Source organism: Sander vitreus, chromosome 12 (genome assembly GCF_031162955.1).
Source record: "Sander vitreus isolate 19-12246 chromosome 12, sanVit1, whole genome shotgun sequence".
NCBI classification, from domain to species: domain Eukaryota; kingdom Metazoa; phylum Chordata; class Actinopteri; order Perciformes; family Percidae; genus Sander; species Sander vitreus.
The window spans coordinates 6,687,218-6,708,404 of NC_135866.1; the positions used below are offsets into that span (position 1 = coordinate 6,687,218).

At 42.6% G+C, this 21,187-nt stretch overlaps 1 protein-coding gene across 2 annotated transcripts; it reads left to right on the forward strand.

Annotated features, from left to right (window-relative positions):
* Positions 1-1,338: 1,338 nt before the first annotated feature.
* On the forward strand, positions 1,339-20,760 carry scinlb (scinderin like b). 2 transcript variants are annotated; one of them, XM_078263451.1, is made up of 17 exons: positions 1,339-1,470; positions 4,748-4,935; positions 7,100-7,254; positions 8,810-8,971; positions 10,068-10,217; positions 10,817-10,915; positions 11,539-11,671; positions 11,904-11,992; positions 12,169-12,384; positions 13,634-13,764; positions 14,012-14,102; positions 15,985-16,155; positions 16,623-16,797; positions 18,044-18,159; positions 18,316-18,393; positions 18,848-18,908; positions 19,900-20,760. In XM_078263451.1, exons 2-17 carry the CDS (start codon positions 4,755-4,757, stop codon positions 20,058-20,060), a joined length of 2,169 nt encoding a protein of 722 aa, XP_078119577.1. In that variant the 5' UTR covers positions 1,339-1,470; positions 4,748-4,754; the 3' UTR covers positions 20,061-20,760. The 2 variants fall into 2 exon arrangements, with proteins under 2 accessions (XP_078119577.1, XP_078119578.1); XM_078263452.1 differs by having other exon boundaries at positions 10,817-10,906.
* Positions 20,761-21,187: the final 427 nt, after the last annotated feature.

Genomic DNA, 21,187 nt, shown 5'->3' on the forward strand with positions numbered 1-21,187 from the left:
CTACATCCTGTTCTATATTTATTTGATGTGATTTCTTTATCCTTCTGAAACCAGAACTTGTTGAGGACGACTCATTTTCACTTCTTCCCCCTAAAAAGAGGCACACATTTTCTGATTAATTTTTTAAGTTACATGACGTAGGTAGGGTAGGAATTTGGCATAAACAGCATTACTAATCTTGAAACGGGCGATTTTTTTTTCCTTTTGCTCCATTGATTTGCTGGTCCAGTCAGAGAGGCTGAGTAGAAATGACAAAAAGTTATTTTAAAAACCCCTAAAAGAAGCTTTCAAGGGGGGGCATGCCCTCTGGCTCACCCAGTGGGAGTGTTCGCCCCGTGTGGGCTGGGTCCTTTGCAGCGGCGCGGGTTCGAGTCCGACCTGCTGCCTTTTGCTGCGTGTCGTCCCCCATCTCTATCCCCCTTTCCTGTCTATCCACTGTTACTGTAATAAAGGGAAAAGCCCCCAAAAAATGATCTCTCGAAGAACGCTCCGCCCCTGGGTTTAAACACATTCATCTTGACTAAACTAGTTTTCTATGTAGCTGCTGTTCACTGTATTTTTTTTTTATTTTTTTTTATTCAAATCCTGTTGGCTCTGCATTCCAGGAAATTAAAGGGAGGCACATTTTCTTCTGTTATTTTTTCAATCCCACTATTGAGCCGAAGCCAAACAGTCAGGCACTCTGTTGATCTAACTGCTGCTTCGTGAAGAAACTATATACACTTCCTGGACTTTGTCCCTCCTTATCTGAACACTTTATCATCTGCACAGTACTGTAAATAGCCTAACAAAGAGAACAGAGTCAAGTTCAAGCAAAGCCGAAAGGGAAAACGTTAAAAAGCAAAGTGTGTTCACGAATCAGGCCTAATCACAACGGAGGTCTACGGAAGAGGATTAGGGCCACACGTGAACATTTGATTTGAGTTCTGAGATTAAAGTCAGAACTCAAAAAACATGTTCCACATGTGGCCCAAATCCTCTTCCGTACAGTGGAGACGCATCTTTGAGGAAATCCTGTCCAACACAGCTCAATGGTGTTTTTTGCCCCCAATTACTCCCCAAGGCACCTAACCCTAACCCTAACCCTAACCCTAATCAGCTTCAGACCTAACCTGCCTGGAAGGAGTCGCTCGGGGCAAAAAACAGTTAAGCTCCAACACAGGCTGACAGATAGAAGCATCTTTATCATTGCAGCTCCTGTCGACCAATCAGCGCGCTCTGTTCTCAGACACACACACACACACACACACACACTCATAAACAGCCCGGGCACTCCCTCCTCCTCCTCCTCCTCCTCCTTCTTTTCCTCCTCCTCTTACCTCCTCCTCCTCTACTACACATTAAAGCCATACAGGCTCTTCCCCACTCACCCACTCACTCACTCACTCACTCACTCTTTTAGTCTCTCACTCCCACATCTCAAGCCTCCAGCAGCGGATCTCTTCCCCAGTCATTCATCTTGCAAAAACTGTGAGTTCAGTCGACATGACACGAATGCACTTTTTTTTAATGACTTTACGGAATGTGATTTAGCTTTATCTGACAAGCCTTGTATTGTAAGCCTTGCAGACTTTTCTTACACCGAGGCTGCGCAGCTCGCGTTGCTAACTGATTTGATGATGTTTTTTTTGTGTGTAAAGTTTGAAAGTGATTTTTCCAGATGTGGAAAAAAAAAATTTCTCTCTCCTGAGTCACAGCAGCCAGCGAAACCGAACCAAAGCGTTATGGAAACACGGGCTACATGTCCTGCTTATTATGGGGGAAATACTCCGTTATTGTTATTGTCTGTTATTATCTTGTGAGCGAAACGGAGCGCAAAAAACCCCCCCAAAAAAAACCAGTGATAGATAGAAGGCGATAGAAGTGCATGAAGTAGCAGTGTGGATGTTATGTAATACAAAACAAGTCCAAAGTGTACATTTGACCTAAAATGGAAGCGACATGAATGAATCGTGGCTTTTTATTTATTTATTTATTTATTTATTTAAAGATGCACTTATGCTATTAAATGATTACGAGTAACTTCCCATCAGCCTCAGCTCCGGTCTGACCTGTCAGCAGAAGCAGCAGATTAGATGACGTCAGTCATTGGGGGGGATGCTCTCCCCAGCAGACGTATGTGTGCATTTATCCCCACAGACCTGCAGTATGATCATCAGTATGACGTCACAGCAGCGCACGAGTGCACATCCTGGATCCTAAGTGATCTGAAGGTCTGTCCATTAGGGCTGGGCGACGTGAAGAAAACCAAACATCGTGATATTCACGACCAAAATACGTCGATGTCGACATTAGGGTTGATAATTGGTGCTTTAACAAAAAAAATATGAGCACGATGCGATTTTAGATAAATAATCGAAATGGGAAATAATAGAACAGCGAGAACTGTCTGGTGAGTTCAGAAAATGACATCACTTTACTGTAACGCAGCCTTTACAACCAGGACAACACTTGTGTCACATCGCGATATTACCATATCCAAAATCGAAGACCATATCTAGTCTGATATATATCGATGTCGATATATCGATATATCGCCCAGCCCTTCTGTTCCAATAATGCAGCATTTATTGATCAGCATCTTACAGGAAGTCCAGTGGGTGTTTTCTCTCTGCACTGAAACCTGAGAGCCTCTCAGAGAACACACAGCTGAGCAAACTCCACACCAATATTACTCCTTCAGGTGGTTAGGGTGGTGGTTATGGTGGTGGTGAGGTGTGGTTGTTTGGAGTGTCTCCAGTTAATGTTTGAGAGGAGAATTCAATAGCAATGTATTTGTGGGGTGCTTTTGTGGAATGGTCTTGACGAACAAAAGCAATAGCATTCAAACAAAGTATGAATATAGTATTTAAAAAAAAAGAAAAAAAAAGACACATGTTTGTAGTAGTTAAAGGTGCAGTAGGTAAGACTTATAAAACTAACTTTCTGTCATATTTGCTGAAACTGACCATATGTTCCAGTAGAACTACATGAAGCAGGTAAATAAAAAGAATCCAGCTCCTCTGGTACCACCTACAGCCTGTAGTGCGATTTGCTAAAACTCCACCGCTCCCTGTTCAGATGCACCAATCAGGGCCAGGGGGGGGGGGTGTCTAACTGCGTGTCAATCACTGCTCATGCACACACATTCATTCTCCCTTGTGGGGGGAGGGGCTTAGGAGACCCTTTTGGGCTTTACCTGAAAGGGGGGGGGGGGGGGGGGGGGGGGACTGAGAAGTTGTCGATGTTCCATTTTTTTTTTGGCTAAGTCCTGGATCTTCGCAATCCTACCTACGGCGCCTTTAAGTACAGAAGTGAGGAAGGAGAGTGTAAGTCACTGAAGTTAATGGGGCTTGTTTTTTTGTTCTTGTTTTACTCTTAATGTGTGTAAGATGTAGTTGCAGTGCAGTGCAGTGTGTGGATAAAGTGTGGAGTGTGAGGACACCACAAGTGAGGAAGTGGACGTTGCATGTGTTGAGCGTCGTCACAGTGGCCGTTACATGGACGGCTCGCTGCAGCAATAAGCTGCTGCCCGCCACGCCGACTTGTAATCTGGCTCTTGAGTAATCGGGGGAAACCGTAAATCTGGATAATCTCTCACTCTCGTCATGATCTGAAATTGATTTCTTTTGAAATCTAACGTCCGTTGACCCCGAAAGCCAGATGCAGTGACACTGAAGAGTTCAACTGCGCCACAGTTGGTGCACGAGATGCATTCATTGAAGCGCTCTGCAGTCATGCAGTAGGAACACAATAACATTACGTTTTGTTTTCACTCCATATCAGCTACATAAACACAAGATATGGGAGTTAAGAAATGAGGTAGTGCACGTCGTGCTGTGTCGATATCTGGGTGTGAACTGGTTATCGCTCGTGTTAGCAGAAGTATGATTTACAGATCAAACATCACCGAGAACGGTTCAAAGTTCCTACATCAATCGCATTTCAGTTATTTAAAACCTACTTTAGATCAGACAATGTTGTCGGTCTGATAAGCTATGTCTTTAGAAGTGAAGACATTATGAAAGGCTTCTGTCTCGGACACTTGTGTATTTACATTGGACCTTTAAATGGAACAGGATCCAAGAGGCTAAGGGTCAAAGCAACTTAAAAACAACGTATCTCTAAAGTTTTCATGAAAAGCAGCCCTGATTTAGGCTTTGCGGCGGTGCATTTTTGACAATACCCAATGGGTTTCACTGGCCCAACAACTCATAAAAGACCATTTAACCCTCCAGATTATGTGAAAACTAAATAAAGAGAAGAGATCTGTTTAGTTTTTTTTTAGATTCAGGTTCAGTCAGATTCAAATGCCAGATGCAATTCATGTAAGAAAATCACCCCAATTACTAATGCGTGTGAACAATTTACAGACAATAGCAGCAGCAACAACTGTGTTGAACTAGTTTGTGTGGTTTAGTCCCTGCAGTGGAAGTCCAAATATAGTAAGAGTCGTGTCAACACGTTTTATTAACCACTGTGGGTTAGTCTCTCTCAGCTGTTATTCACACTTCTATAAAAGTATACAGTTCAGGAAACAAGTGATGATGTCAAAAAATAACTTTCTCACGTTTGGTCGCTGTTTTTCCTATATTGTCTCTGTCTTCTGTGTCTTTAGGCAGGGTCAGGATTTACAAGATTTTATTTGCAGTAAAGTTTTGCAAGGCAAAAACTATTAAAATCACTCCCTGTCTTTCTCTCTCTCTCTCTCTCTCTGGCCTCCTGCATTTCCATAGTAACTCTCTTCCTCCTTATTTCTCCATCTCAGAGCCATCATGGTTTCCCATAAGGAGTTTGTGGATGCAGGGAAGAAGCCGGGGCTGCAGGTGTGGCGTATCGAGAGCATGGACCTGAAGCCGGTTCCTAAGGGCCTGCATGGCAGCTTCTTCACCGGGGACGCCTACCTGCTGCTCTTCACTACGCCAGCTCCTTCATACAACATACACATGTGGCTGGGTAAGACACGGAAGAAGTTCTCAGATCTTTTACTTAAGTAGAAGTACTACTTTTTACAGAACCACAGTGTAAAAATACTCGGTTGCAAATAAAAGTCCTGCATTGAAAGTGTAACTTAAATAAAAGTATGTAAGTATCATCAGGAAAATGTACTTAAAGTATTAAAAGTAAAAGTACTTCATGCAGAAAAAACCTCACATTTTAGAAAGTGGAAACGATCCAAACTGTTCTGTGTTTAATGGTCTAATCGTTTCAGCTGGAGTTGTAGGCCTGTATATTTGTGGGTAGTTTCATTTATAATAAAACATACCTCATGTTTTATAAACTACATGTGTTTTGTGTGCTAAAATCTTAATTTGTAAAGTAACTAGTAACTAAAACTGTCGTGGAGTAAAGGGAACAATATTTCTCTCTGAAATGTAGCGGAGCAGAAGTAGAAAATGGCATGAAAAGACTCAAGTAAAGTACAAGTACCTCAAATTTGTACTTAGTTACATTCCACCAGTGACATGGGCACATATTGTGCGCCTCCGTACAGGGGGCAACATGTTGATAATCCCATTTTTAGCTCCTTAGAATGTAAAATATTAGGTATTCTTATCTTTCTGAACAACATCCTGCTATTTGATAGCTTCCTGTTTATCTTGCTACATAAAAAGGACGTTGTCGTGCCGTTTTCAAAACATGAACACTATTGCATTGCATTTTTGAGAAATAGTCAAGCTTCACAACACACTTGGTAGCAGAAGCCATTTTACTGTGACGTGTTCCCAAAATGCTAAAGCTTGTTTTTCTTCTCCTGTCATTCTCTTATTTTATGCAAAGTTGTATTGTTTGACACACTTTTCTAAGTTAGACTTTGTCTAAGGGTTTCTGCTTAGTTTTTGTATAATGTGAGCTCACTAAAGCAATTCCTACTGTTTAAATGGCAACATTAGTAGTAATAAGTAATAGATCTTGAAGTGGGTAAAAGTACAGTATTGTAATCACTTCCTTGTTGAAGTCAGTCACAAACTAAAGTCAAATATTAACAATTTAAAAAAGGAACTACCTCTAAAGCTGATACACATGCGGTGCATGCGCATACATGACCTATCCGTGCATTTTGATACGGACGCACAAAAAAACTTTAGGGGTTATGAGACAAACGAAAGAGCGAAGGAAACTTTCTTTTGTCATTGCTACTAGAGATGGTCCGATACCATTTTTTCCTTCCCGATACCGATTCCGATAAGCGAGTACTGATTCGATACCAGTGTGTCATATATTTTATTATGTTTTAACAGCTGTATGCTACTATCTGTCTGTCTGGATGTCAAATGATTTCTGTCTTTGTTGTACGGCCTGGATCAGGTTCAACTTTTTTGTGAAACATGAACAAACACGAACTAGCTTTTTAGGCGGTATCGGAGGCTTTTTTCCATACTGGCGGAACATCTGTAGTTGCTACGCTAAAGCTGTGGTTCTCCAGTGACTACAGATCAGATTGGATATCTGATCTCACTGCTGACACATCCTGTGCTGTATAAGTTGTGAAAATGTCTTCTCTAAAAGTCATAGCAGTTTGTGAAATTCCTTCCCCGCAACACAGCTCCCCCCTCTGTGCTCTCTGCTCTCAATGGAGGCTCAGTTCCATGGGTCTGTACACAGCGACAACTTTAAATCCCAAATTGAAGGCAAAGTATTCTCATGCTCTGTACATTACCAGTTACATAACAATGACAGAGACTTAAATCAAACCGTTGCATGACTCACTTCTGGAATATTCCTTGAGGCCACATAAGAGACCAGCCCCTGCATGTTTGTAGTGTTCCCTGCCAACTCTCCTGCAGTGCGGGCGCACAGACGGCCCTTTTAGTTCTCCGCTGCCATCGTAGCTGTCTGGAAGACGTTAAAGTAGAAATAACATGAAATTCCCCCCTGTCGGGGGATCAATGTTAGCCATGTTGAATCATAGAAGAGTTTTATCCGCGTTGTGTGCCATCTGACAGTAATAGCAGGATACTAAAGTGGCTCTGCTGCAGATGTGGTTGATTTGATCATGTGATTCAAAGCCTTTCGTTCTGACTCAGAGGACACGCTTTTGTGAGAAACTCGACCCATTGAGCATCCTTGTGGGGGGGGGGGGGAAGATGGTTTCACTACAAATGTCTCTTTCCCGCAGGGGACGAGTGTTCGCAGGATGAGAGCGGAGCGGCGGCCATCTTTTCCACACAGCTGGATGACTTCCTGGGCGGTGGGCCGGTGCAGTACAGGGAATTGCAGAACTGCGAATCCAACACCTTTCTGGGTTACTTCAAGTCAGGAATCAAGTACCAGGTGGGGAAAGGGGGAAACTGAGGGGGCAGCAGTCTGCTGCTGAAGCTGAAGTGAATATTATACTTCATTTTTGCCGATAGATCCCCCTAAAGCTTACACACTGCTCCTTCAAAAATAGTTGCTATTGTGTTTTCAGTTTTTAAGTTAGCAACGAAGAGGTTGCAGTATATTTCTTACAGCATAAACAGTGGCAGTTATTAGTTTCACCTAAATATATCTACAGGGTTTAATTATTGTCAGCATCCCGTGAACTTCGGCAAGCAGCGAAGCTAATGAGTCTGAAGTTCAGAAGAAACACAACATTCCCCTTTCGCTATATATATATGCCAGGGTGCGTCTGCCTGACTGGATTTACTGACTGTAACCATGGCAACCACCCGGTTCAAAGTAGGACATTTTGAAAGACATACGCTAGGCCCCTTTTTAACCAGCCATCTGTTTCCTATTGCCATGAAAACCACCAAACCTCTGAACTGGCTTTAGTTGGATGTAATTAGCCCAAAGTCTTGTTTACTGCTTTTGCAAAGTTGGAGGATGGAAACTCTGCTCTGCACATTTCTCACACACACACACACACACACACACACACACACACACACACACACACACACACACACACACACACACGCACAGTGTTCTTCAGAAAAATAGCAAGAGACTAAACTAAACCTCATTAACTCTTGCGAGTTTTGGTAACTCCACTGTTAGGAAACGGTCCTGCCATTAGAACAAACAAAGCCTGCATTGTTGCCATGGAAGATCTGACTTCCTCTCTCTTGAGAAAGATGAACGGCATGAATGTGGTTTCCATTCTGAGGCCTAAATAGCCATTCCTCCAGATGCTAACAAGACGCTGTGTCTTTGTGGGTAAATGCTAGGCCCTCAACAGACATTTTAAAAACAAGGAAGTTACTCTTTGTATTTGACGGTGTTTAATCCCAGCTTTAGTTTCTACATGTTAAAAAAAAAAAATTAAACATTAAACTTTCCCACCAGCAGAACGTTTGTCTTTTGCTAATTTGCAGTTATTCATTTCCATGCCTTTAAAAACCTGTTTTGTTTAATGGCTTCACAAAGGACGGTACATTACGGGACAATGCCGCCTCCCAGGTACACCACTGTTGCACAGAACAGACATGATCCTCCTTGCCAGAACCAGGCATCATGTTAGTTTCATTTTTCATATTTGATAAGGTTTATTGGCTTTTTATTAGCTGTGCTTTAAAGAACATGGTAATCTCATTATTTGGCACAGCCTTTTGTCTTTTGAAGTTTTTACGCTGTTGTGTTAAACTCATTTCACCCTCACTGTGCAGCAAATGTTGAGCTCTGTGTCTCATGTAATCATCTGTCTCGTAACATCCTGCCTTAGAACTCTCAGTAGTGCATTTGTGAGTGTTTATCTGGCTAACAAATTGTGTTTTTTAATCTAAAACTGTGCACTTGATGGAACATTTGTGCCGTTTGCTTCCTTTAACGTGTTTACGTACACATTTCAAATGAAGCTGAGGTTAAAGGAACGTTTTCTCACTGAAATTATTATTTTTGGTTACAGAAAGGGGGCGTTGCCTCAGGTTTTCAGCATGTGGTGACCAATGACATGAGCGTGAAGCGCCTGCTGCATATCAAAGGTCGGAGGGCCATCAGAGCAACAGAGGTGGACATGTCCTGGGCCAGCTTCAACAAGGGAGACTGCTTCATTATCGACCTGGGCACGGTGAGCTGGGTTTTATCTGTTTGCGTGTGTGTGTGTGTGTGTGTGTGTGTGTTTGCGTGTGTGTGTGTGTTTGTTTGTGTGTGTGTGTGTGTTTGTGTGTGTGTGTGTGTGTGTGTGTGTGTGGGGGTGGTGTTCAAACTTTGAGCGCCAGCCATTAGAAATAATGGGTTTCAGAGCGCTGTTGTCGCGTTTGGTCTGACAGGCCTTCGACATAATTCTTAAAGGTGCTCTAAGCGATGGCACGCGTTTTTGAGGCTACAACATTTTTTGTCACATACAGCAAACATCTCCTCACTATCCGCTAGCTGCCTGTCCCCTGAACACACTGAAAAACGCGGTCTCTGTAGACAGCCCAGGCTCCACAAACGGCAAGAAAAACAAACTGCGCCAACCTGCACCACCAAACATAAACAGTGTTCCAGCGTTCCAGCCAATAACCGACAATAAGGATTTTGGGGGTGGGGGTTGGGGGGTTAGTGCGCGGAAGGGAGGGGGAGGGGACGGGATGAGGAGGGAGGGAGGGGCGAGCTAGCCTCCATTTTGTTTGACAATACTTCGAAAGTCAACAAGAAGTGACATCACCCAACATCGCTTATAGCACCTTTAAAGTTACAATCCTTGAGATTTTCATGAAATCCAAACCCAAACATAATACTTTTTATGGTCTGCATTTTTTCAGCATTAGCCATTCGATGTATTTACATCCTGTAATTACCTCTCTATATAGCTTTAATATATAGTTTTCATTGCTACATATATATACATGATGATGATATACATGTTCTGTCTGAGCTATTGGCCCGCCTTCTCGAAAAGCCCAGTCTGCTCTGATTGGTCATCTTTCCCACTCAGTTGTGACTGGTCAACCAAATTCAAAACAAGCCACTGGGCGGGCTTCGCTGGCTCAGGCATCACCTATGGGCAGCACATGTGAAAAAACAGAGCTGTCATTCACAATCAGTGCCATCACTGATTGAGGGATTTTAAACAGGATTGTGGATGAGGTGTTTCAGGCAGTTAAGCAAAAGTGCTGACTGAAATCCAAGTCTAATGAGGATTATAACTTTAACATTTCCTGTCTTTCTCTCTCCTGCAGGACGTCTATCAGTGGTGTGGCAGTGAGTGTAACCGTTTCGAAAGGCTAAAGGCCGCCGAGGTGTGCATCGGCATCAGAGATAACGAGAGAAACGGCAGAGCCAAAGTGCACATGGTGGAGGAGGGGGACGAGCCACAAGCAGTCATACAGGTGACCATACATTTCACAGTTGTGTCACATTCTCATTAGGGGCTGAGCCCCCCTAAAGGTCTGATCCTGGAGGTGACACACAATTTCACATACACACACATTCCTCTTCTGGTGAATCTCAGCTGCACACTGAAGCTTTCAGCCCAAAGGTGAGCAGATGCGAGCAGAAGCAGCTATAAGTGTTATTGATGCAATTCACGGCCGGTGATTAGTCAGCGTGGGAATGAGTGGACACAATGCTGTCCTTTGTAATGCGCTGCTCATGTGCCAACTCTGTGCCAAAGCGGCATTGTAAACAACTTCTTTTACAACGAGAGCAGGGTAAACTCCAGAGAGGCCTAATGAGAGCGAGAGAGAGAGAGAGAGAGAGAGAGAGAAAGAGAGGATAGAGAGAAAGAGAGGATAGAGAGAATATATTTTATATTCATAAAGATCTTTTTTGAATCTGAGAAAAGCTGTAGAACGTAGTCTACAAAACAAATCCCCATCAAGGCTGCCGTGTCTTTATCTGTGTATAAAAACTAACGTGTAACTTGGAGCAAAAGTGATAATCATGACCAAAAAGAGGAAAACAATGACTCATTCCTCTGGTTGTGTAGGCTCTGGGGCCCAAACCCGACATTGCTCCCAGCACTGTGGATGATGAAAAGGTAGACACCTCCAACAGAAAGAAGGCAGCCCTCTACATGGTGAGTGATGTAAGTAACTTCAATTTCATCGGATTTATATACTGTATATACTGTATATGTGGTTTTGATTTCTGGGTGGGAAATAAGAGTTCCTAACTACAAAGGGATATTACAGTAAACAGGATTAAAAATGTAGAGCCTGATAACTTTGAAAAAAAGAGTGTGCTGTTCTTATGGTACTGATTTGATAGCCTGGATCCAGTCCAAAATAATTGCAAGTTAATCAGACTAAAAATCTCAAGTTTGAGAATGGTATAAAATATGTATGTAGCTCATATGATGAAGTCTACACTGTCACATTCTGCAATTACAAAGAGGCACCTTGACAATATGAAAAATCCAAATAAGTTTGAATATTGTAACAAATGAAGAGGCTTTGAGGCTGTTGAAGAAACATGTCCTCACTTTACTGTACACTTTGAGAACATGTCAACAGTAGTGTCCTTTGAGCAAGACACTGAACCTCAAGTTGCTCCCCGGACGCTGCTACTGTGTGTGGCTGTCCAAATGCTTAGGATGGGTTAAATGCAGAGATTGAATTTCACTACATTGCACTGTACGAGTGCATGTGACAAATAATAAAAGGTTTCTTGAACATAGCTGGTAGCTGATGCCGTCCCTCTGCTTCGTAGGTCTCTGATGCCTCTGGCTCGATAAAGGTGTCAGTCGTGGCTCCGTCCAGTCCCTTCAAACAGGCCATGTTGTCCCCAGAGGAGTGCTACATCGTGGACAACGGGGTGGACAACAACATCTTTGTCTGGAAAGGTGCCGACAGCTTTACAGACTCAAGAAGACGGCAGGAAAAAAGAGCATTAGCATTTAGCTTTCCTTGCTGTCTTTACCGCTGGTTCTTCTGCAGATATTCTAAACATGCTATTTTATAAGATAATATACACTAGGTAGTTAAGCATGGGAGAGCAAGGGAGAGTCAAATCGCACCGTGTTCTTGTGAATTATGGCCTTCTCATCATGTCATGTCTTATCTGACTCCAACCAGGTCCCAAGGCCAACACAGCAGAGCGTAAAGCAGCCATGGCAACAGGTCAGCAATTCATCAAAGACAAGGGCTACTCCGCCAAGACACAGGTAACGCTGACATGTCAAACAAACACGTGTCTTGCAGAAAAGCAGCATCTTGGTTTCAAATAATTAGTGGAGACTTTCCTCTGTTGTGAGATGATTTAAAGAAAATCCTCACATATAATGCCAAGTCAAAGATGCAGGTCATTAGAAATGTCCTCTCTGACCTATTTCCCTTACAGATCCAGGTACTTCCTGCAGGAGCTGAGCCGACTATGTTTAAGCAGTTCTTCAGCGACTGGAGGGACAAAGACCAGACAACCGGCCCCAGTAAGGCTTTCACCATCGGCCACATAGCCAAAGTGGCGCAGGTGCCCTTCGATGCCTCCACCCTGCACTCCAACAAGGCCATGGCAGCCCAGCACGGCATGGTGGATGATGGCAAGGGCAAAGTCCAGGTATAATAATAATAATAATAATAACTTTATATATATATATATAGCACCTTTAAAAACAATGGTTTACAAAGTGCTTTGATAGAGCAAAGCACATACAAACCAATACACATACACATATACTGTATACACATCATGATAGCAGTGAAAATAGAAGATGGGACATTTAAAGTACAGGAAAAAAATGACAATTCAATAAACAAAATGAACAGGTGATAGGGTAAAAAGACAATGAAAAGGACGATATAAGCAAGTTCATAAAAATGTGTATTAAGAAGTGATTTAGAAGAAGTCATTCAGCAAGCCTTATCTCCTCAGGCAGGTCGTTCCAAAGCTGAGGCGCTTTAATAGAGACGATCGCCTCTGGTTTTAAGCCCCAACTTTGGCAGTGGTGGAATGTAACGAAGTACAAATACTTTGTTACTGTATTTAAGTAAAATGTTCATGTATCTGTACTTTACTTAAGTAGAATCAATAGTGCATACTTGTGACTTTTACTTCGTTACATTTTGCAGCAATTATCTATACTTTCTACTCCACTACATTTCTTTCCCCCCTGCCAAAACGTCTTCCCGACTGTCACGTACGGCACAAGCCGGGGGAGCAGGGTCAGGGATGGCAAGTGACGGTGATCCCCCTAGCTCTCCGCGGGGTCGTGGAGCTGCCGAACTCGCTGGCAGCGCCCTGACTGCTGCTGCTACGGGCGGAGATGAGAGCTCAGCTGCTCTGAGGCTTTACGGATGGTTTACAGCCTGGTTGTCATTTCCTGAATGTTCGTCTCGAAAAGCGACTCCGTAAAGAGAGTGTGGTTCATTACACGGAGGACAGATCACAGTTTAGTTTTTTGTTTATTTTTCAGATATAAAATATAAAATAAAATATAGACATTAAGAGAATAAATCGTTATGCAAGTACTTTTACTTTTAATACTTAAAGTACATTTCAAATCAGGTACTTTTTACTTTTACTTAAGTAGGGTTGTCAGTTAGAAGGGCCCCGTCCGAGGATCTAAGGCTGCGAACAGGCTCAGCATTGGGTCAGCATTTCTAGGATGTAGTCTGGGGCTAGACTGATGAACTTTAAAAGTGATCAGTAAAATCCTAAATCACTGACTGAACTGACAGGGAGCCAGTGAAGTGGAGCTAGGATAGGAGTGATGTGATGTTGTCTGTTATAAGTGTGTTAAAAGTAAAAAAAAGAAAGAGCCAGATAAAACTGTGTAGAGAAAAACAGGTTCTGGTCTGGCTTTCAGATTTGGCGTGTTGAGGGTGAAATGGTGCCTGTGGATCCCTCCTCCTACGGTCACTTCTATGGGGGAGACTGTTACATCATCCTCTACAGCTACAGACAGGGAGCCCGTGAGCAACACATCATTTACACCTGGTGGGTAACAACAAACATGCAAACACATATGTACTGTGCAATTTGTGTAATACAGTATGAATAACATGCTGTAGGTGAGCGTGTACACACATTACCCCACCACACCCAGTCACACTTAGTCACACCCAGTCACACCCAGGGGAATTATTCAAAAACCCTTCAGACTGTGTGTGTGTGTGTGTGTGTGTGTGTGTGTGTGTGTGTGTGTGTGTGTGTGTGTGTGTGTGTGTGTGTGTTACTGTGTTAGGCAGGGGCTGAAGTGCACACAGGATGAACTGGCAGCGTCAGCATTCCTCACAGTGAAGCTGGATGACTCAATGGGAGGATCCCCAGTTCAGGTTAGTGCTCAACGCTGACGCACCGCACACCTTTCCATCACGCGTAGGAGCAAGTTCAGATGCTGTGCGGTCTCGTCATTATCCCAAATATTCAACAAAATAAACACCAGACTTGACTGACAGACTGTGACTCAAGAGTATTAAAGGTATAGTTAAAAACAATGCATTTAGTGTAAGAAGTAATTATGTTAGGAGTTCTTTTTTTTCTTCCTAGAAGCTGACATGAATAGACAAAGCTACAGTTGTTTTCTGAATATGACAAGAGGATTGTGGAAGGAAGTTGAGTAAGAAGTTACAGCTAAGGTGTCAAATTTGAGAACTAACCTGAAACTTTGACAGTAACTTAGAGCATCTACCTTCTTATTGATTTAAACTCTGTACATAACTTGTACAAAGTTGTTTGTCTTGGGTGCTCTAAAGGATGCGTATAAATAGAGGCAGTGCTAAAGAGGGTTCAGCTTCTTAAATCTATTAAAGTAAATGATTACAGAGGATTAAGTACAGCTGACAAAAAAATGCATTCATACCTTCACTCTCCTGCCACGAAAAACAACCATCCTTGGACAACCAGCAGAGGGCAGTGTCACTGTAATGTTTGAATGTTGGAATTTTGATATCACTCAACACAAACTGCCGTACTTCCTCACACACCACATAATAACTTCAGGATTTACAACAACTTTACGTTCATGACCAGAGTTGGCCAACAAGTGCTGCCACATCACCTACTGAAATGGGAAGCTTCAACTCATGCCCGGAGTTACTTAAGAAAGAGTCTCATTTATTTGATTGTTGCATCAACACAAAGGGGAAACTTCAACCTCGGTCAGTGATTATTAAAAGGCAAACCCTCACTAATAATGACGACATTGAACTGTTTCAGGCATTATTTTATACATGCTTTCTTTAAAACACCCTACAGGTGGTTTTGTACATTTTAGCCCATTTACTACAAATGAAATGTACTTCATCCTTCAGATTCTGTTAAATGATCTATGGTTCTAGAAGAAAAGTATTCAAAACTTGATTGAGTTGTGTTAACATCAATAAAAGTATGAAGTAAAGTAAAAACAATGTAAAGTCTACAATATTTGTAAACATATAAGCATGGTCCTATACATCTTCATATAGACTTCCAGTTAGTTAGACATATTCAATTTCAATTCCATTTTCAATTCCATTTTATTTATAGTATCATATCATAACAAGAGTTATCTCAGGACACTTTACAGATAGAGTAGGTCTAGACCACACTCTATAATTTACAAAGACCCAACAATTCCAGTAATTCCCCCAAGAGCAAGCATTTAGTTCGACAGTGGTGAGGAAAAACTTCCTTTTATGGAGAAACCTCGTGATGAGGAAAACTTCCTTTTAGGGAGAAACCTGGGACAGACCCAGGATCTTGGTAGGCGGTGTCTGACGGTGCCGGTTGGGGGTGTGATGAACGGTGGCAATAATAGTCATAATAAAGACAATGGAACTATGACTAGAAATATTAGTTGTAGTAGTTCATGGCGTAGCAGGGCACTGCAGGGCGGTACAGGGTGTAGCAGGGCGTAGCAGGGCACGGCAGGGCGGTACAGGGTGTAGCAGGGCGTAGCAGGGTACAGCAGGGCGGTACAGGGTGTAGCAGGGCGTAGCAGGGCACAGCAGGGCGGTACAGGGACGTAGCAGGGCGTAGCAGGGCACTGCAGGGCATAACAGGACGTAGCAGGGCGTAGCAGGGCACTGCAGAGCGTAGCAGGGTAACATATAGACTGTTGATTTTACTGGATATGCTGACATACAATATTTTATTTTGTCACTTATGTATACTATAAGCTAGAATAGCCACCAACTTTCATGGTGAAGTTTTTTAATGCCTTGATCCATACTGCAGGTGAGAGTGACTCAGGGCCAGGAGCCTCCACACCTGATGAGCCTGTTCCAGGGCAAAGCCATGGTCATCCACAGGGGAGGAACATCACGCAAAGGTGGACAGTCGCAGGCCGACAGCACTCGCCTCTTCCACATCCGGCAGAGCTCTGCGCGCGCTACCCGAGCTGTGGAGGTGAGCCGTCTGCCAGCACGTGGGCTTGTGTTGTCACTAGGACTGGGTACTGAATTCAATACTTTTTAGGCACAGACCGAATGGCCTCTAAAGTATCGAGTATCAAAAAATGCCTCGTCATTCAACATCCAATTTCAATACCTAAGGAGTAAATCTCATCAGCGTCAGTGAGCCAATAAGCACGCAGCATGCTTCTACTAAGATCTTATATGATCTTATATTATATTTGTGATTGGCTGTCTAACATTACGGCGTAGAGGCAGTCAGGAAAAACTCTATGTCACGCACAGAGACAGGCTCGTGTAGTAGGAGCTGAACAATGAATGTGTAATGTTGTAATAAATGATAAAGTATCATTTAGGAACCGGTATCAGAGTTACCATATCAACATTTTATGAAGGACCCCAGCCCTAGTTGTCACATCCTTGATTTCCCCTCTTACCTGTCTACATGTGCCCCCCCTCCAGGTCGAGGTCTCTGCTTCCAAACTGAACACCAACGACGTGTTTGTGCTGAAGACCCCGAAGGCCTTGTTTGTGTGGCGGGGAGTGGGTGCAAGTGATGAGGAGATGGGGGCTGCCAAGCATGTGGTGGACTTCCTGGGTGGCACTGCCACCCAAGTGTCAGAGGGCAAAGAGCCAGGTGAGTGTCCTCTGAGGACCAATATGCTGTATGTAAAAAAAGGTTGTTACTTAAAACTATAGTGCGCAACTATTCTATATGTATAAATGCCCGTTACATTCAAGCTATTACGAAATGGGTTGATACAAAGCTAATTAAGCCCATCAGCTCCACAAAGCTCTCTCTGTATTTCTCAGTATGGCTATGTTTACTAAATGGTGTAGTTGGGCGACTTTCACGCACAGAAGCTTGAGTGATGCGTTTTACATCACCGCTGACAAAGGACAACAGCATTGTTCAGCTTTGGAGACGAAGAGGACATCAAATTTATAAAGAAAATGACCTCACCGAAGGCTTGCGTCATGTGGATGCTCCGGCAGTGTTGTTGTCGTTAATTAGAATTCCTCATGGGGGCGACAGAAACTACACACTATAGCTTTAATACTCACCCCCATGAAAATAAACTGGGGGGTGATCGGGCAGGACGGCTTTGCTTTATTCATCTGCCCTAGGACCATATTTTAGGGGATATATTTGACAACGCTGGTCTGATTTTGACAATTATGGAGGCAGGATGCAACATCACTCGGTGTAACTGTACTCATTTGCCTAATGGTAGTCTTGTTTTGCCAGACCTTCCTCCATAGCGCTGCGGAGGAAGGTCTGGCTATAATCCACTCAGCATTCCGGGATGGGAGAAAAACATACTCTGGTTTATTGGCATTTCTTTAAACCAATCACAATTGTCTTGGGCGGCGCTAAGCTCCTGACGGAGCCACGGTGCCTCTGCAAAACAGCCTCGGGGAAGGAACTTGTTTTGGTGGAACGTGTGTACGTTCAAAGGTTGTTTTAGTCGTGCAACAGAAAACTCGTGGATATAGACTGGCCTAATGGCTGTGCAGTAGTTCAAAGCCAAAAGTTATATGTAATCAGTTGTACTTTATCTAAGTCATTAGTCTAATTGTGACAGAACTTTGAGGATTAAAAGCAGCTCAACTATGTTATGTTGTTTAAAAAATGCCACTAATTGTCCTCATGAAGGTACTAGACTTTAAAAGCTAAAAAGAAAAGGCCATAACTGCAACGCAGTCACGTCGTATTGCTACATGCTGCACAAAGTTATAGGCCCAATGCCTGATCGGATTGATAAACCGTAACTGCTGGGTTTGTGGAGGACTTAATTCACTTCCCGTTCAAACATTCAAAAGCACCAAATATGGGACAAACTACTTGGAGCCGATGGACGTTGTATTTTCTTCTCTCCCAGGTGATTTCTGGTCTGCTCTTGGCGGCAAGAAGGAATATCAGACCTCCAAGAGTCTGCAGCGCGTGGTCCATCCCCCACGTCTGTTTGGCTGCTCCAACAAAACTGGAAGACTTATTGTAAGTCACAGTGACATAAGAGTACAACTTGTTTGTGTTGTTAAGGCTTATATGCTTCAGATGTAGCAGCTATGTTAATATAATGTAATATAAAATGGCTAACATTCACAAATCCACACACAGTCAGTCTGAGTTTTCTTCTGTTTTGTCTAACAGGTTGAAGAAGTACCAGGGGACTTCACTCAGTCCGACCTGGCCACTGATGATGTCATGCTCCTGGATACCTGGGACCAGGTAAGAAGAGCTCTCTGTCGTCATCATTAGAGCTTGCAGAAACATTTTTTTAATGTGTGAAATGTACTTATGGAATTCAGAGACTAGATAGAGGCAGGCATACTCTTAAAATCTCTGCATAGCCATTACAATACATTACATTTAGCTGACGCTTTTATCCAAAGTGACTTCCAATAGGTGCATTCAACCATGAAGGCACAAACTCCCAACAGCAAGAATCACATAGAAGTACATTAGCTTCAAATAAGCCAACGACAATGTGCTTTGTGTAAGTGCAACATGTAAGTGCTTTTTCTTTTAAATAACCATCATCTTCTTAGCCAAGGTGCAGTCGGAAGAGATGTGGCGGAAGATGTGTCGACTTTCAGCTTTCCTGATCTCAATGGGAAGCTCGTTCCACCATTTAGGAGCCAGAGACTATTTGAGTGACTGAGTGTGTTTCTCTTCCCTGCAGATCTTCCTTTGGGTTGGCAACGAAGCTAATGCAGAGGAAAAGACTGGGGCTCCCAAATTAGGTTTGTTGCATGAAAACCCTAACACCAAACAGATCATACTGTCTTTATTCAGATACTTGCTGCAAGAAAGCACTATAAAGTCATGGCTGTTGGGTTTAATGAAAGTATTTCAAGTTTTCAAATTTGATGAGAAAATGCTCCTTGTAGGTTTTCTTAAATAATCATTTCACACTGTGGAGCGGAGTGCCACATCAACATTTAAAATGCTACCGTGGGTCTGTCAAACCTGTAAAGTAGGCATCTTAATTCAAACTTGGTATATGGTAACTAATCCTAAATGAGGCTTTCAGGGCAGTTGCGACCTGTTTTTGTCTTGCTGGGAGCATGTTTTCCAGGTGTCTACTGTAAGTTTTGAACAGGCCCTTTTGACAATGTTAACCATGTAGACCCAAATAATTATATACATAATTATACTGTATTGAGAAAAAATGCAGGTGGAAAACAAATTATAATGTTAAGGCCTACTGTACATCCATTTATGATTGTATGTATGATGGCTATGACATATTCAGCTACAACATCTTCAAGCCAATCAATATTTTTATATTAACGGAAAAAATGTGTAACGTGAAAGGTGTTGCTCATTGTGACAAACTCAGAAAAAATGATCACCCCACTCTGCAGTTCTCCCCAGAGCCAGATACTTATATTTCATTTATTTAGAGCTAAAATGAGGGTGAATTTTGCACTTGCATTTGCCCAGAAAAACAACTCCAAATGATACTGTTACTCTGTATCTACTGGATATTTAAATGGCCGACTGTTTTCACATGTTCGCCATATAAGCTTACAAGGTGGTAATATGTCAGTTTCCTTTAAAACCAAGTGGGCAAAAAAATAAATGCAGGCTTAATTTTCCTGTAGGTTGTCTGCAAAATGATGCCGTTACATTTTTTTATTTATTTTTTTAAACATATTCTCACTTTCTGTCTCCTGTCTCTGTGTCTGTCTTTCTATCTACCCCTTTCTCTATCTACTTCTTGTCATGCAGCAAGAGACTATGTGGACTCCGACCCGTCTGGCCGCAAAGGACTGCCCATCACCACTATCAAACAGGGAACAGAGCCTCCAACTTTCACTGGTTGGTTCCAGGCCTGGGATTCCAAGATGTGGGAGACGGATCCAATGGACAAAATCCGTGCTCGTTTCTGAACACAAAACTAAAGTCTCTTTCTACCAGTCTGACTCCTTACCTGTCCAGCAACTGCTATTGCCATTTTGTTTATATTAATTCCAAAATCCCTAAGTGCCAAAACCAATGTTATCACTGTTATCAAGTTGAAGGGCTGCCTCTATGCCTTGGTCACGGTGCGGTGCATCGGACTTCATAAAAAGAATTCATCACATCAGTAAGCAAATGACTTCCTGTAGCAACATTATCCTAATTTGATAGAAGTGGTTTATTGATCTGTTGCATCCAACAGCTTGCCGCCTTCACGTCTTTATCTAAGCCCCTCATACGTATAGGAAATAGAAATAGAAGCCATTTCAGACAGCTGGAGATATCCTCTGTTTCTCTCTGCTCTCTTTCAGTTCAGAAGACACCATCATGCTTTCCTCGCTGCCTGTCTTCAGTCTTATTTTTCCAAAATAGTATGTCAGACAGAAACAGTTTACTCTATAACTACGTGGTGTCCACATGTGTTGGGTTTTATCGTTGGTACTGGAATGTGGTACACTTCCTAGAAGTTGCATGCTGCATTTTATTACATGCATTATTTTTTCTATCATATTCTGTGCTTGTGAATTTTAAAAGGCATACAGCGGTATGTACGTGTGCCTGTTGTCTTTATTACTTGACCCTAAAATGCTCACATGGATGGCTTTTAAATAAAACTTCCAGTACTTCAAACTCTGTTTTCTGTTTGAACATTTTCAAGGCTAATGAGTAAAGGAATACGATTAATCATAAATGTCCACATCCTGCACCACCGGCATCATCCTAAGTTTCTCTCTCCTCTCTCGGGAAAAGGGAATGGGATCTTGTTGCAGCTCGCAGCATCCGTCTAAGAAGAATGAAGACTCAGTCCACAGCTGTGCTGTCCTTCCAGATGCAGAAACACACACTAGGTTTCTTAGAGAAGAAACATCAGCCAGCATTACAACCTGGAAATGTCTATATCCTGCCATGATACAGTGAATTGAGACACCGAGCAGTGTGGGATTTGCAATGTTAATATACAAACTCAGTAGAAAGCACATTAGCCCAACCCATCCTATGAGTGAATGAAAAAAAAAAAAAAACAGTTCAAGGATGGCTAAATAAACATTTTAATCAT